The 18,158-nt window shown below is 34.3% G+C and overlaps 1 protein-coding gene across 7 annotated transcripts in view; it reads right to left on the bottom strand.

Moving 5' to 3' along the window:
* The window catches only part of LOC106068294 (early endosome antigen 1-like), a 70,373-nt gene that overhangs the window by 18,588 nt on the left and 33,627 nt on the right, over positions 1-18,158 (bottom strand). For 6 of the 7 annotated variants that reach the window (XM_056035269.1, XM_056035270.1, XM_056035264.1 and 3 more), the window contains 12 exons: positions 17,753-17,836; positions 17,306-17,368; positions 16,606-16,773; positions 13,669-13,752; positions 13,276-13,359; positions 12,046-12,066; positions 9,543-9,638; positions 4,900-4,983; positions 4,319-4,486; positions 3,942-4,025; positions 3,701-3,805; positions 3,382-3,444 (listed from right to left, as the gene is read on the bottom strand). In XM_056035269.1, coding sequence (XP_055891244.1) covers positions 3,382-3,444; positions 3,701-3,805; positions 3,942-4,025; positions 4,319-4,486; positions 4,900-4,983; positions 9,543-9,638; positions 12,046-12,066; positions 13,276-13,359; positions 13,669-13,752; positions 16,606-16,773; positions 17,306-17,368; positions 17,753-17,836 — 1,104 coding nt within the window. The remainder of the gene's footprint in view (positions 1-3,381; positions 3,445-3,700; positions 3,806-3,941; positions 4,026-4,318; positions 4,487-4,899; positions 4,984-9,542; positions 9,639-12,045; positions 12,067-13,275; positions 13,360-13,668; positions 13,753-16,605; positions 16,774-17,305; positions 17,369-17,752; positions 17,837-18,158) is intronic. The other variant, XM_056035266.1, reaches the window with a different exon arrangement.

Below are 18,158 nucleotides of genomic sequence, written 5' to 3'. Positions count from 1 at the left end.
AGGATAGAACAAACAATGTATGAAGTAAAATGAAGATACCAAATATAAAACAACTTAAGTTAAAAATATTTTGTTTCAGTATTGTTTTACATTTTATGAAGTAATATCAGTTTGATTTTTATTTAATTTCTAGTTTGTTTTTTTTATAAATAAGCTTACTATCATCACTAACAAAAATAACCAATAATTCCCCAAAAATAAGTTTACTTCATCATTGTACTATAAGGCTGCTCTTAAAGTGTAAACATAAAACAATATGTATATTATACTAGGCTAGATGGTTCAAGCTTACAATTTAAATATAAATAATGGATGCAAGATAAAAATCTGAGAAAATTGATTGAGTCTAAAACTGGTTCCTGGGGAATGCAAACAATGACTTAACAAGGTGAGTTGAAACATGGCAGACAAAAGATCTACAGATGCTCACATCAGTGAGTGAGATACTAAAACATAAAATCAAGACCACTGATCCATTAACTGTCATAAAGATGTGGAAACATGTGGACTTGACTGTTAATACAAGAAATCTGGAAGGAGCATGATTTAAACCCAGAATTGATGCTGGAAAATTATGAACATATTTTTTAGTTCTGGATTCTTTTTCATGATTTTCCATTCCAAGAAAAAAAAAAAAACTTTAAAAATTCTAGCTTTCAGAAACTGTAGAATGAGATCATTTTAAATGTTAACAAAAACATAGTCTTGTGTTTTCAAACAGCCTGTGGCTTGTAGACAATGAAATATTTGACATGCAGTGATCAGTACAATGCAACTAGTGATGTCATGCTGAACAAATCAATGTCATGAGGACATGTGACTTACAGCAATAAATAATGTACCAGTAACAATAATGACCTCTTAGAAAGTCAAATCATGCAGATGTGACAAAAACATAGAAAAACATGCCCTAAATAAAACATAGACATTTTATGCTAAAGATTTAGAACCTGTGCCAAAGATGCTGCTGTAAGAGCTAAGTAACAAAAAAAAAAACATCATAAAAATAAGAAACTGTAAATAGAATTTTTAGAAAATGAGGCTAAAAAAATTGTATTGTAAAAGAGAGAATGTAAAAAATAGGTATGGTAATAAAAAAAAATTAAATAAAAAAAATTATTAGTGATTTTATAATCTACGTTGATTTCCATTACTGAGAAAATGTAAGAGAAAATGTAACAGTGTTTTTTTGAGACTCCAGAAGCTAATATCAAGGGGACAAACAGCTGTTACATTTTTTTTAAAACAATGAAATTTTCTGCTGTGGTAAGAACATTGGTTAGCAGACTAAGCTCAATGTAACTAGACAAACTCTTACAATATCTTTCCCTTTGGAAATCATTAGTTGTTATAAGTTATCCAAAGTGTATGCACTTATGTTGGCAATAGTTATGTACAATGACAATTTATGAAAATAAATGTCTGTGCCATGGTTGTAAGTTTTTAGGAAAAGCAAAGAAAGGAGAAGGAGGAGGGAGTCAACAGGAGCAAGTAAAGAGACTAACAATGTCTAGATGTGTATAGGTGTGTGTAAATATTCATCTTTATGTATCAAGAATGTTTTAGCTCACATCTTTAAAAAAGTAACTGAAGTTAAGTATGTGGAGAAATAAAGAAAAAAACAACATTGAAATTATTGTATATAATTAGTACCATCATACATTTTTACTACCAATGCCGATTTACAAACCCTAAACTTCAATAATGAGAATATTACTTCCATAATTAAATATGCATCTAAACCAAGCAGAATCACAATGAGAAGTTAAAAAAGTAAAATAAACGTTGAGAGATGGATTCAGTCGAAAACTTTCAAAATGTAGATTAGAACAGTGGTTCATGATCATAACAGATTGACATAACAGTCACAAGATGCAGCTCCAAGCCAGAGACAACAAAATAGGTTCATGGGAAGGAAAAATGTCATACCTTTTTTTCCTAATGGAGATAGTCTGAATTTAACTAGTAGCGAATAAGCATTGCCTAGTGTTAATTTCTATTCTGGTTTGTATTTTAAGTTCAGTGTTGCTGTTAAATTTTATAGCACTTAAATAACTATGGCATAAGTAATGTAAAACAAATTTTTTTTTTAATCTTTAAAGTTTGTTATATAAGTTTGTTGATCTAGAAGCTATTAATTTGTATGTTTGTTAACATGAAGCTAGTTAACCTTAATCATTTCTAATATTGCTAATTGAAATAAAAGAAAACAATGAACAGTTGGGCTTAGATATATCATGGTATTTATTATTTCATGATTGACAGATTACTAACTTGACAAAACAATCATAACAAATTGTGATTAGTATATAATGCCAAGATTAATATTTCTCAGACTATCTCCTGAGTAAATCAAATCCAAACTCCATATATGTCTGAAATGGGTACAGATCAAATTAGCTCTGATCAATGAAAGAAATACTAAACCTAATAAAAACTTGGAGTTAGTTATTAAATAAAACCTTTTATTTTCCAATTAATGTTTTCTAAGTAATAGTAAAAACATTAGTTTGGAAAATGTTCTGACTGATATAACTTGTTAAATGAAATCTACATTCAATATAAACAGTTTCTAAAGCTAGTAGAGAGAAATCACTGTATAGACCAGTGCAGCCTTACTCTCAGCAATTAACTTGGTACAAGGTATTTGTTTCACTATCTTTATAATGTTAAATTTGTATTACCCTTTTATTTAGCTGATGTGGGAGTGATTGTTCTTTGTTTTGGTCATAAATTGGATAGTGGAACAGCATGTTTTGTTTTTAAACCTGATTTTAGCAGAACATATTTTTACCAGGGCCCAAAGTAACTGGGGATAATACAGTATCTTACTGTATTTGTTTATCTAATTTATGCGATTTGAAGTGACAAATGTGTTTTTTTTTTTTGCTTTTTATATAGTAATGAATTAAATGTGAAAAGGAATGTAAATCTTTTAGAAAGAGTAAGATGATTTTTTTTTTACATTTGTAAGTCTTATTTCCTGCAAATGATTGTTTTGCATATTTTATTTTTTCTATGAAATACTTTTAGCCTATTCATTTACCTTAAAAATAAAATAAAATCTGATATATAATAAAATTGAAAGGTTCTATTAGTTTTAGTAATTCCAGCCCCCCCCCCCCCCCCTCCTTTGCAAATTCTGGATTGTCAATTAAAGTCAATTAAAAAAAAAATATGCACTCAAAGAGTTAAAGCTGATAGGGAGAAATTACTTTGTTGTTAAAGAGTTCTGTTTTATTATCTTAATATCAAGAACACCCTATTCTCTCTCTTCTCTGTCATATATGCATATACAAACTAATCTCTTGAGTACTTAACAGATGAGTTGTTTAAAAGCTAATTGTTATGAATGACATCAAAATAACTGAAAAAAGTTACCTCCTGAACAGCCATTTCTTCATCATGCTGCAACTCTTGGATTCTTTTCTCATAGTCTACAATCTACTCAAAATAGTGGGTTTTTTTTTAGATTAAAGAAAAAATAATTAGCTGAATATTCATATTAAGGCAATTAAGGGAAATCTAAAGAGGTGCTATAGTAAATCTTAGATTCACTGTTTGAGGCAATCAAGAAAATATTCAACAATATGAAAATTTTATTTAAAAAAATAAATAAATAAAACTCACTGCATAAAAAAAAAAAGGAAAAATGTTTCAGATTCACATTATTATTTAAGAGAAAAAAAAAAGGAATTGCCTGGTTGTCTTTATTTTCCAGATTTTCATGACTTTCCCGTATTTCTTGTTGAAGCTGTTTTAATTTCCCAGCAATCCTCTTGACTTCACTTTCATTCAGTTTCAGCTACAAATGAATAGTAACAGACTAGTCTTGACTTTAATGGCTTTTGTGAACTTGTCTCAATTAACTTATAACTATCAAAATATATTTAAATTATTTTTTTTTCCAGTCACATATTATTATTATACAACAATCTAACCTCCTCCATGCTGCCAGAATAATTTTGCTGTGCTGTGTCCAGATCAGCCTGAAGTCTTAGAATAACTTGGTCTCTATTCGAAACCTAATTTAAAAAATTTTGAACTTCTTTATTATTATAACTAAAATTATCTGAAATATGATTTAAGTAATAAAAAAAATCACGTAATCCCCCCACCCCAAAAAAAAAAAAAAAAAAATGAAAAGCAGGCCAGAATATATTTTTGTTTCTCAGAATTTTCAATGACATTGTACATTGTTACAATAGCTCTTTAAAGAGATTTATTTTTACATTACTGATTTCAAAGGATTTGGAAATTTTTCTTTTCGAACTCAATATTTATATTTGGAATGCATTTAAAAATATCAAATTCTCACTTCTTTCTGGCAAGTCCTATGCTTCTCATTTGTAATTGTCAGATCTAACTCCAGTTGGTTAATCTGATCATGCAGTGATGTCAGCTGAGCACTGGTTGCCTGGGAGACCTTATTCAGCTGTAGGTGACTGGCTTTAAGCAGCTCAAACTCTTCTTCCATCTTGACAAGCTATAAATAAATATTGAGTAATACATGCACATGAGCCTTAAGTAGAGAGGTCAGTGTAAAAGTCACCAAACCAAACTGAAATATTTTAATGTATCTTTGTTTTGGCAAGGCTTGATTTGTAATAAGGCAGAATATTTTTTAATGATTTTAAACCTTTTCACTCAGCTAGAAGAAAAAATTATAAAACTCTTCAAGAACAAAACCATTTTGAGCATTATATAATTCTACAACAAACGAATAATTTTTTTTAAATGAAAAATCCAATTATTAAAAAGCTATACAATGTAAAAAAAGAAAAGAAAAAAAACATGTAGGATATGCCCTTAAAAAACTTAGGATATGCCCTTAAAACACAATGGGATATGCCCTTAAAAAATCAAAAAAAAAAAAAAAAATACAATCAATAGTATTACTTCATTGTAACAAGCTGAATGTTGACTCTGGGACTCAAGTAAATCTTCTTGTAGCTGTTTGATTTTCTCTTCTTTATGCAGCATCTAAGAAGAAACAAGTAAAATATCAATAAATACTTTTTTTTAAAAGACTATTGCCCATTTTTAGCAGTGATTATTTTGCTCTTAATAACTAATGAATAATGATCCTTTGGATCACATCAGCAAGGTCGAAAGAGGGATCATGACGCATGGGCCACCCATGACCCCTTTATCCAAGGCCCAGGAATGCGCCCCGGAGAGGAAACTCTGGTGCTGCTGCAAAGCGGCTAAAACAACACGGGAGACAACAGTTACGGGTTATAAGTCCAACTTGATTGGCGTAATGTATGGACGCCACGGGTTGTCTCTGACGGTGGGAGAGGTCTTCGCGCCTCACTGATCAGCTACCGCCCGCCTCAACCTGGGCAGCCCCCAGTCAGTTAGGTGCTGATCCGCCACAGCCTGCCTGCTCTAATGGGTGCTTAGAGCTTAGTTTAAAACGACAAGTAGGCTGGAAACTTGCACCAAGCAACAAAAGAAGAAAAATTAAACTGAAAAAGAAAATCCCTGTCATGCGACTGGCCACTTGGAATGTCAGGACAATGTGTCCTGGTCTCACTGATGATCTAAGGCAGATCGACGATGCAAGGAAGACGGCAGTTATAAACAACGAGCTAAAAAGGCTACATATTGACATTGCAGCCCTGCAAGAAACCCGACTGGCCGAAAACGGCATGCTCCGCGAGACTGACTACACTTTCTTTTGGAAAGGGAAAGCACAGGATGAGACTCGAATACATGGTGTGGGTTTTGCTGTCAAGAACAGTCTTCTTCCCATGATAGTCCCCCCAGTTGGTGGCTCGGAACGGCTACTAAGCATAAGTATGATGACAGCATCTGGAAAAGTCAATCTAATTAGTGCCTATGCCCCCACACTATGCTCGCCTCAGGAGGACAAAGACAAGTTCTATGAAGACCTCAAAGAAGCCATTGCAAACATTCCTCAAAAAGAACATATGATCCTTCTAGGTGACTTCAATGCCAGAGTAGGATCAGATCACACTACCTGGCCAGACTGTCTTGGGCTTTTTGGAATCGGAAAGATGAATGAGAACGGACAAAGACTGCTTGAATTCTGCACATACCATAAGCTCTGCATTACCAACACATACTTCAGAACAAAACCACAGCACTGTGTCTCATGGAGGCACCCTAGGTCTGGGCACTGGCACCAGCTGGATATGATACTGACACGAAAAAAGGACATTGGAAATATACTGCTGACACGTAGCTACCAAAGCGCGGATTGTGATACTGATCATACTTTAGTGTCATGCCGGACAAGACTGCTGCCAACTAAGATCCACACTTCACAGGGAAAAAGAAAATCACGCCTGAATACTACTAGCACAAAAAATCCTGATCTTTGCACCGAATTTGAGAACAAATTAGAGGAAGCTTTTAAAAACTTCTCTGTGACTGAGGTAGAAAAAAGCTGGACGTTTATGCGTGATACAATCTACCAAACATCATCACTGGTCTTTGGAAACAAAACCAAGAAAAGCGAAGACTGGTTTGAAGCTAGTCTACCAGAAATGGAAACTGCCACTACGAACAAGAGAGCAGCCATGCTAATCTACAAGAAGGATCCCACCCCAAGCAACTTAATAAGGCTCAGAGCTGCACGTAACAATGCCCAAAGAGTAGCGAGACAATGTGCTAATAAATACTGGCAGGAGCTATGCGAAGATATTCAATCTTGTGCCGACTGTGGTAACATAAGAGGACTATATGAGGGCATGAGAAAAGCCTTTGGACCTCACACCAGCAAGTGTGCTCCACTCAAGTCAAAAGATGGCTCAGTCATCAGCGATCGTGCGCTGCAAATGGAACGATGGGTAGAACACTATGCAGAACTCTACCAGATTGAAAACGCCATCTCACCAAATGCTGTTTCCAACTTCCCATCACTTCCAGTTTTGACGGAATTAGACGAAACGCCCTCAGTAAAGGAGCTGAGCATTGCCATTGACATGCTTGCACATGGGAAAACACCCGGAGGAGATGGCATTCCTGCTGAAGTAATTCAGGCTGGAAAACATGCCCTAATCAAACCACTCCATGAACTGCTAAGCTTGTGCTGGGAACAAGGAATGGTCCCCCAGGAATTGAAAGACTCCAACATTGTTACAATTTATAAAAATAAAGGCGACCGCTCTGATTGTAACAATTACAGAGGCATCTCACTGCTTAGCATAGTCGGAAAGGCTTTTGCTAGAGTGTTACTAAAGCGATTACAGATCCTGGCAGATCGTGTTTATCCAGAGTCGCAGTGTGGCTTTAGGGCAGGAAGATCTACAACAGATATGATTTTCTCTCTGCGGCAGCTACAGGAGAAGAGCAGAGAACAAAAGCAGCCCCTCTTCATAGCTTTTATTGATTTGACCAAGGCCTTTGACCTTGTTAGCAGAAGCGGTCTGTTTGCTGTACTAGAGAGAATCGGCTGTCCAAATAAGTTAAGAAAACTAGTGTCAGCTTTTCACGAAAATATGCAGGGCACCGTTCAGTTTGAAAGTTCTTCCTCCAGGCCATTCTCTATTAAGAGCGGTGTAAAACAAGGATGTGTACTGGCCCCTACACTTTTTGGCATCTTCTTCTCAGTCGTACTATCCAGTGCTTTTAAATCCCTGGAAGACGGAATATACATTCATAGCAGATCCGATGGAAGGCTCTTTAACCTGGCACGTCTTAAAGCCAAAACGAAAAGGCGTCGTATCTTGATAAGGGAGCTGCTGTTTGCCGATGACGCGGCACTCGTATCTCACTCACAAGGAGGTCTACAGAAGCTAGTGAACGCCTTAGCAGCTGCTTGTCAAGAGTTTAGCCTTACTATAAGTCTCTCCAAGACCGAAATCCTGGCACAAGACGTTGCAGAAATACCTATAATACAAATTGGGAACCACACCCTTTCAGTGGTGCAGGAATTTACCTACTTGGGTTCAACAATTGTCAGTAACCTAGACTTAGACATCGAGCTGACAAAAAGGATAGGAAAAGCTACCACAGCATTGGCAAAACTCTCCAAGCGCGTCTGGGAAAATGGTAAATTGACCACAGCGACCAAAATCCTAGTATACAACGCCTGTGTTGTGAGCACTCTCCTTTATGGCAGTGAAAGCTGGTCAACATACATGTACCAAGAGCACAGATTGAATAGTTTCCACTTGCGCTGCCTGAGACGCATAATGGGCATCTCTTGGAGGGACCATGTCTCCAATCAGGAAGTTTTGAGACTGGCCAATATGAACAGCATGTATGCTCTCCTGACACAAAGGAGATTACGCTGGCTCGGACATGTCACCCGCATGCCAGATGGTAGAATCCCGAAAGATATCTTATATGCTGAGCTTGTGGAAGGAGTCAGACCCAAGGGCCGCCCAAGACTAACATATAGAGATGTCTGCAAGCGAGACATGAGAGCCTCAGGCATCAGTGAAAGTATGTGGGAAAACATAGCCAAAGACCGGAGTGCATGGAGACAGACTGTGCGTTCTGGGACAACCCTTGCTGAGAACAAAAGAATTGAAGCGGCTTTAATCAAGAGGGAAAAAAAGAAAGCTGCCCTGTCTGCTAGCCCTAAATCAGAGGCATACAAATGTACGAATTGTGGCAAAGTCTGCCGTTCTAGAATTGGCTTGATTAGCCACACCAGATTCTGCCCCGTCTCAAGATTAAGCCAAAACCAGTGACTCACTTGGGCGCATCCATTGCCTTTCGAGACAAAAGGAGCCATATATATATAATAACTAATGAATGATAGATTTAAAAAACTAAACATTATTACCCCCCCCCCCTCCAAAATATTCGGGTTAAGTGAATATCTACTTAAAGTTTATACAACTGTAATGATATGCCTATAGATCAAAACTTAAAAGATGGTGCCCAAAATGTTCTGGAACGTATATTTACTTATTAAACTCTTTAATAAATAGGTTCTACATGTGGAAATACCCACAGACATGTCTGCTCAAGATAAAGATTTTCAAGACCAAAATTAATATTAAAAGATAATATTTCCAAAAATTATAACGGTCAAACCAGAGTTTTCCCAGTGTGGCCAATAATCTAGTATTTTTTTCCAAAATTTTTAGGTAAATTGTTAAAATGACTGTGCAGGTTTTCATCATTATGCTGTATGAGATAAACCATAGTCTTTCTACAAATGAAAGAGGCCAACACAAGCAGCAATGCAATAATATTGTCTGAGAAAACATATCTTTCATATTGTAAATGATGATAAGACTGTTTCTCAATGTTTGGGGATATTCTTTTTTTTTTAGTAACTCTTATCTGTATCAGCTATGGAAAAATTTTGTTTTGTTCTAAAAATAAAAACTAACAAAAAATTCAAGGACCTCAATTCTAAATAGTTCTCCAAATACTAAATCAAGATATTTTGTGACTACATTGTGAAATGTTTGGTCAATGTAATGCACTAACTTCATATTGTGTTGTTGTTTTTTGTTGTTGTAATAATAGAGTTCTAGGAAATGAAAGTTCTCTAAGTGTTTGTAACAAATGTAAGCATTGAAATTAAAAGATCAAACTAAGAATCCAATTACATCTTCATCAGCACGTCTGCGCAGCTCATCCAAATCTTGATGACACTGAGTTAAAGTGTTCTGTAGTTTCTTGATCAACTCAGACTGTTTAGCAATCTGTAAAGTCAAGTTGCCATAGTTACTAAACTTGACAGTAGAAAACAATATGTATCTTTAAGACAAGCCTTTTTCAGAAACATAACATTAATAGTAGTTGCTTTATACCATTTTGTGATGCAAAATTGAGTTTTTTAAAAGGAATAATTTTATTTGGATTTTTAGTTGTTAAAATTGGATGCAAATTAAATTCCTTTTCATATTCTTTCATAAGGCTTTAAATAGCAAGAAAGTGGTTTGAATGAAAATTTATATAAAAAACATTTCATAAATATTAACTCATAATATTTTTTAGAGGCAGATAACATGTGCTCCATTGCAGATATTGTATAGTTAGTTTTCAGATAACCAAAAACAAAACCATAAATTATCCATGGTTTTAACAGATTGTGTAATATTGTCTTCCATGCCCAATTCCAAAATAAATTTAAAACACAGTGAAACAAAATAAAAAACTAAAAATATTTCTTACCCTTGCCATTATTACATATTATTGAATGCATTTCAATAACCAAAAAAAAAGTTAAACTAATTTTTTTTAATTATAAAAAAAACCTTAACCATGCTTATCCCTAATCAAAGTAGCAACTTCTTTAGAAACACTGTCGCAACTAGGACATTGTGCAAAACAATGAAAACAAATGGAGTATACCAAGAACAGGCAGTTAGTTTTACACTATATTTTCACTTTCAACCATTAAGTAACTTATTGAACTATCACACCATTGTTCACAGGCAGATGTTAGTCACAAATGTCAGTTTCAAAAATGAGTAAAAAAAAACAACACAGAAAACATATCAAGGAAATCCCCAAGCCATGCACACTGACAAAACTGAACATCAAGGGTTGCAAACATGATTTAGGACATGAGGGTGGATAATTTTTAACAACTAAAGCAGGAAAAAGGGAAAAGAACTAATAAGTAAAGGGTAAAATAACGTGCACTTATTTTTAAAGATTCTAACCATAAGCAAACAAAAAATGGGCCTTATTTCTAGAGAAAATTTTTTTTTCTTATTCTCATTGCAAAAAAACTTGGATATGATATAAACATTATATGAAAAATGAAATGCTGTTGATGAAAATGGAATTCTACACATTTGAAAAAATTATTTTCTTTGTACATACATTGAATGTAAGTCCTATTTATTTGGAAATGGTGGATTCAGTTTAGGTTCTGCAAGGTTGTCATTACCGGAAGTGGTAATGGATGTAAGCACTGCACAACCTATAAAATGCTTCCTAATGGTATGCATCTCAAATAGCCTATGACAACCAGTCTAATTCCTGGCCATCACATGTGGCTCAGATATTGAGTCTGGCGGAACTAACAGGAGAAGGGGCAAAGGCAAGTAACAGGTGCCTTAACCAGTAAGCTTCGGGCAGGAGGGGCTCGTTAGCCAATGCTGGCTACCCACCTAGGAAAAGGAAAACTCTGAATTCAAACCTCTGTTGCCTTGCCTTGGGAGTCAACCCTGAGGAAAAATCAGGAGCTGGCGACCATAAGGCAGTTTGCAGCACCCAGTACTAACCATGGCAGAACCTACAACGCTGCTGACCACAAACTGTATCGGCACTGCCGTTCCTTTGGATACATCAGCTGCATGGAGAGGGGGGAACTGATGTGTGGGTGACATCATGCCCAGGCATTCATCGCATTTCCATGAGATGATCCATCTTTGCGAATGAAGGAGGCCATATATAGATAGATTCAGTTTAGCTAGATTTTGTGTTAATGTGATAAGACCAAGCACACAGGGATGACCATCTAGTTATTTGTTCTCTTTTTAAAAACCACATCTATGTCATGATTATAGTGCCCTATTGTATTTATTTATATATATCTATTCAAATATAGTGTTTGGAAAAAATGTAAATAGAATCACATCACTTCAAATGTCTTAAAATATAGTCTTTCTGAAGAGAGTTTTTGTAAAAAATAAGTGCTTGTAATCGCTGGCATAAATGAAACAACAAAAATTACATTTTATTCTCTCATTTTTTATTTAGAAAAAATATTTCTTTTTGAATGAATTTATGAAACTAAAAAAATGTGAAAGAAGAAAAAAACTAATAAACAAAATAAATTAAATTTTGATGGGTAAAATGGGGCAGCATTATGTCTTATTAGGGAGATACTTTTCATTTTAAATAAACAACATTGATTGTATTGTGGCAAGTTGGAAAATGCACAGTAACATGCTTAAATAGACTCATGATTAAGTTCTCTTATTTGTCTTGAGATGCATTATTCCTCTTATCTATTTATTATACAATCTATAGAAGGCCTATTTAAGACAAATATTTATGTCAAACAGGGTAAATGCTTAGATATACCAAGCAGTAGGCCAGTTAGCAGTGCAGTGCATTCAAAATGGAATGTATCTATTTATAGATATACTATACCTCCTCGGTGCATTCAATAATCTGAAAACATATACTGGGATTAGTGTTAGTGGAACACTATAGATGCATTGTCACTGAAAAATGGTCAAATAGGGCTCAAAAGAGAAGAGAAATCATCTAAAAATTATTAGTTAGTAGAATTGCATGCAAAGGTAATATATAGAATGCAAGTCTTCAAGAAAGAATTGATCTACTGAAGGAAATGGACAAGTTTAATGAAAAAGAATATGAAATGATTTAACTTTTTCATTACCCGGTACAGCATTGTTTCAAAACTATTCTCACATTTTCTAAACCATCAATTACTTAGAATCCCATATACAAATTAGTAAATTGATGGTGTCCATTTTTTCAAAAAACTGGACCTCTAAATTTATGACTTGAAAAAGATTTAGCTTGGAACAAAAAAAAAAAGATTTAAATATGTAAATGAAGTTAGCAAATGTTAAGTTGAAAATGAAAGGCTGAATTTGAATTTCTAAAAATAAGATGTGTATAAAATCTACTGAATGTAAGTTTCTGTACAAATCTAGAAATAACAAAAAAAAAATAAAGGAGAGACTGCAAGTTTTGAATTCTACCAACAATCAGACAATTTTGTTTTGTTTGAAATTTAAATAAGCTGTTATAGGATGTACCTGATGTCATGAGGAAATTTAATTTACTTTTTCATTGACAATGACATTTTAAACGAATTCAAATGATAACATTGTGTAATGGGGAAATGAACAGAAACAATGGACATCGTGTAAGAATATTTATTTTTTGTAACTTATTTTTATTTGTTTAGAGATGAAAGAAGATCTAGAACATGAACTAGATATAACATATTTGGAGACTTAAAAAACAAGTATTCAGTATTTTACAAAACAACATTGAAAAAACAACTAAAACTATTTAACAGAAACTATTATTTTTCAAAGAGTAAAACAGGGAACTACTGGACAAAAAAAAACACGCAATTTTCTCCGCCATATCACTTTTCATCCACTTATTTTAAAAGCAGTCATATTTATTTAAAAAAAAAAGCACATCAGTTAAAAAAAACATATTTTAGCATATATACATGTATAGGATATAGAATCTTATTAGTAGTTGTACAATTATATTTAAATGAAAACTTTCAAACAATTTTATCACACTGTTGGAGATACAAAACCATCACATCTCAGTACAAATCAAATATCAACAGGTATACTATATAATAGCAAGAACTAAGAAATGCCTTACCTCCTTTGTCTTGTCCTGAGTTTTGGCTTTTAGTTTCCCAATTTCTACATTGAGTTTTTGAATGTTTTCATCTCGAACTAAGACCTATTGGAAATATGGGCATGTCAAAGTTAAACTTTTATATATAATTTTTAAAAATTATTTTAGATAAAGCGTGGCAAAAGTGATTTCAGGTCTTATAGCCAGGATTATTTTTATGCAAGACATAAGACCGAGTGAGCTCAACAAACTTTAAAATGTTACCCTAGAATCAGCTACATAGGAATAGGCCATACAAAATTGCAAAATCCTCTCTCAACAAACTTCTAGTAAAAATGGTTAAACAATTTACAGTAGAACTTTTGTCTATTGCAAAATAATTTATAAATGAGCATATTTACACTACTAACATACTTTGCTGACTGTTTCCTTTAGTTGTCGGTTAAGTGACTCTGCATCACCCCGTAGTTGACAAATCAAATCTTCCTTTGTTGATACCTGTCAAGAAAGTTTAAACAATTTTTAGTGAAATTACACAACAACAACAGGACAAACGTTAAACTAACATTATGTGAGGACTTTTCTATGCTATTCAGCAAATACATTTCTATACTCTGTTGGTGCTACAGATTCAAAATTACATTGCAGCATATTAACTATAGAAGATTTAAACATCCAGCAAAGATATTTTTTATACTTTCTTGAGCTAGAGACATAAAAACACATCATAGTGTTATATACCTGGTGGTGGCACAGAAGGGTGTAGTGATGTGTGTGTAGTCAGCCGACGCAAATCGCCCCAGGCCAGCGCTAGACAAGCGGTCAACCGTGACGAGTTATGCCGGCCGGCCAAGACGAGTGTCAACATGATGGTTGGGGAAGGATCGACGTCAAGAACAGAGCTCAGGAGCGTCACGAGAGTTGTAGTCATCTGACCACCTAGAAACGTCGAGTGGCGTTCTGTCCGGTTCGAGAAGGCCAGTAGGGACCCTATATAAGAGCTGAGGTGTTGCAGTCAAGACGGTTGAGAAAAGGGGCTCAATACAGCACGGTTCACGAGAGACGGTTCACGACAGGGGCTCAGAACACGGTCAACTACAGCACAGTTCAACGGTGTGGTTCTGTACGGAGCATTACGACGGTTCAGTGCAAGAGTTGATACGGCGGTATGGTGTTTATCGGAGAGATATTTGTACAGTGTACGTGTAGCCAATTGTACAGTATTGGCTGTTATTTATTCAACCATTAAAGTGTTATGTTATTTTGAAGCCCTGAGTTGTCAAGTTCTTAAAGTTGGTGGTGTATGGTGCAGTTTGCAGAGAGCCTGGATAGTGAGATTCGTAACAATAGCATATTGACTATATTACCAATACTATATTAATGACTTACAAAGATTACAAAGACAGTTTGTGTGGAAACACAAACTCAAAATCGGTCCCAAAGTGGTCCACCCAGGCATGTAAAAAGGCAGGTTTCAATATTTTCAGAAAGAACATCAGAATGAAATTCTATCAAAGACAAAGTACAGAGAAGAATGGAGAAAAAAGGTCAACAGATCTTGTGTGGTGCCCCAGCGGTCCAGCACACCAAAGGATACGTGAAAGTAAATGTGAAGTTAGATGTGAACCTGGCCTAACTGATGTCTTTTAATGAATACCTAATTGATCTAATTGTTTTGGAAAGGGTCAATCTCTTATTCAAATCCTCAAGAAAAAAACATTTCTGTAAAAAAAAAAATAGTTACAATAAGTGTGACTGCGTCCCAATGTAGCTCTGCAGTTCATGTGATTATATGAAAAACTACTTGTTTTAAATTATGTCCAACTTATATGTATATTAAATAGATTTTTTCTCTTTAAAAAAAATAAAACTTTTTTTCTGTGTAAATGTAGTAGTTAGTATGACAGAACTTACTTAACTTAGCAAAAACAATGTAATAAAAATTTTTTTTTGACAAAAATTCTAAAACATTTGCATAAATTTGTAAAAAATATGGCAAATGGTTATCTCCCCTTCTAAAGAGTCTCCCGTGTTTGTTACTATTAATTGTGAATAGTTGTAAAAGTGGTGTATTTTTATGAAAAAAATTGCTTGCACAAGTGATTTAAAAAATTAGATTTTTCGCTTTCTGAAAAGAAAAAAGTAGCTGTTGCATCAGAACTTTGATTAAATATTATGGTGTCAGATTGTCAATATCTTTTCTAGTTTACGAGATCTAAACAGGACAGACAGACAGACATTCCACACAAAACTAATAGCATCTTTTCCCCTTTCGTGGGCCGCTAAAAATGAGAATATCATTTGGTTGTTGCTTGGCTTCTTTTTTTTTTTTTACCTTTTGACCTAATTACTTAAATATTTTGTAACTTAATTGAAAAGTATTGTTGCTGCTTTAAAAAAAAAACTTATATAAAAACAATAATTTGAGCAATTTTTTAAACAATTATTGGAGTGGGCTTTCATCCCTAAATGTATAATTCAAGACTTGTAAGCTGCAGTCAGACTTAAGTTAGAGTAAGCTGCAGTCAAGACTTAAGTTGGAAAGTTATGCTTATATTCCAAAATGAATTATATACAGGGTGCGTCAAAAAAATGTATACACACTTTGAACTGTCATAGACAATTGATTAATCGTTCTACAAGGTTAAATTTCTGTGAGAAAGTAATGTTATGTTTCTTCAACAAGTTGCAGCAGTGGCAAGGAAGTAACTGCAACATGGCGGACGTGCGTTTGAGTTTTGAAGAGCAGAAGCAGATAATTACGTGGTACTGGAAGTTTGAGAATGTAGCTGCAGTTCAAAGACAGTGGAGATGTGAGCTTGATGACTCCATATTCCTTTCCATTCGTGCATTATACAGTAAAGATGAGTTTTATTTCCAACAAGATGGCACCCCGCCGCACTATCATAGGGACGTATGAGCATACCTGGATCACAATGTGCCAGGCTAGTGGATAGGATGCTGGGGACCAATAGAGTTTCCTGCATGCTCTCCAGACCTCACGCCACTGGATTTCTTCTTATGGGGCACAGTTAAAGATAAGGTGTACAAACATAAACCACGTCACCTGGACACACTGTGGAATGAGATTCAGGAGGTGTGTGCAGAAATCTCAGTGGACACTTTGGTACGATGTACGGAATCAGTGTTAATTCGTAATCAGCAATGCTGAAGGCCACCAGTTTGAACATTACTCACATTTATTTTTCCAATCGGACATTAAGCTTTCCATGTCAAGAAATTTAGCATTGTAGAACATTTTTCTGATGCACCCTGTATATATATATATATATATATATATCCTCCACACTACTTTAAATGTAATCAAGTCTAGTCACTCTAACAACTCACAAGGTGCTTCAGCTTTTCACACTGGGCTTCTTGAGTTGTTATGGCAACAGTCAAGTCACGAATTTTATCTTCAAGGCGACTGTTTTCTTCCAGTTGCTTCCCTTGTTTGTCTTTGAGCTCCTCCACGTTCGTCTCAAGGTTCTTCATAGCTGCTCTCTTCACCTCAACCTAATTACAAACATAACATGTATCAATCAATTGATATGTGTCTTGTTTAAATAAATCAAAAAGTCAAGGAATAGCTTCATTTAATGGAATTGAAGGTCAAAGAATCAGCAACATTTTTTTGATTTGGAATCAAGTCATAGAAGAATCAACCCGAAGATTGCAAAGAGAAAGTAAGAGGAGTAGACAAATACGAGTAGACAAGCATATAGTCACCAGTACTGTTCTTAGTTACAGGATTAAAACTCTCGAATCAACCCGAAGATTGCAAAGAGAAAGTAAGAGGAGTAGACAAATACGAGTAGACAAGCATAACCAGTACTGTTCTTAGTTACAAGATTAAAACTCACCAGTCACTGATTTTGTCAATTATGTAAAGATTAAAATGAATAAGTCTATAGGAATATTTGGTGCTTAATTAAATTCATTATATATTCTAAGATATTTTCTTGTGTATATGCAGTGCCACTGATTAAAGTCATTATATATATTCTAAAATATTTTCTAATATGCAGACATTTCAACAGTTACCTACTTCATTGTGACTTGATCTCAGCTGTGTTTTCAAATGCTCCACTTCTCTCTCTGCTTGAGAGCTCTATTGAAACAGACAATTAGCATACCTCAATATACCTTAAAAATACCTTATTATACCTTAAACATATGTTTTTATATCTTAAAAATACCTTACTATACTTTAAAATGCTCTTATACCAATACCTTAGAAATGCCTTAAACACACCTTGGTTTACTAAGCATTACTTAGTATACTTTAAAATAAGCTAGTATACCTTAAACATAACTTAGTGAATAAATAGTCTATTGAAAAAAGAATAAACTCTTTACAAAAATTATTTTTTTAATGTTAATTTTATCTGCAAAGTAATTCTTTTGTTTTTTTATTTCAAATTTGTGCTTTAGACATTTCCAATCTCCATGATAATGAAAAGCAAATGATAAAATATATGCAAACTTCCTTTACCTTTTCCTCATATTTACTACAAATTTCTTGCAACTTGACCCCATCTAGCTTTAGACGCTTGATAACTTCTTCCCTGCGTTTGACCTAGAAATTAAAAACTTCCTTATGAAAGCAACTATAAAGAAATACTAAAAACACAACATTGAAAAAGTCCAGAAGTGTGTAAATAAATGATTTTGAAAATCATCCAAAATAATGCATACTTTTTAAATGCTATCCTAATTCAATATGTAAAATAAAGAAAGAAAATATTGTTACGAATCTCACTATCCAGGCTCTCTGCAAACTGCACCATACACCACCAACTTAAAGAACTTGACAACTCAGGGCTCCAAAGTAACGTAACACTTTAATAGTTGAATAAATAACAGCCAATACTGTACAATTGGCAACACGTACACTGTAC

Source organism: Biomphalaria glabrata, chromosome 7 (assembly GCF_947242115.1).
Source record: "Biomphalaria glabrata chromosome 7, xgBioGlab47.1, whole genome shotgun sequence".
Classification (NCBI taxonomy): Eukaryota; Metazoa; Mollusca; class Gastropoda; family Planorbidae; genus Biomphalaria; species Biomphalaria glabrata.
The sequence above is the reverse complement of the archived record's forward strand: the minus strand, read 5'-3'. Positions and strand labels throughout refer to the sequence as shown.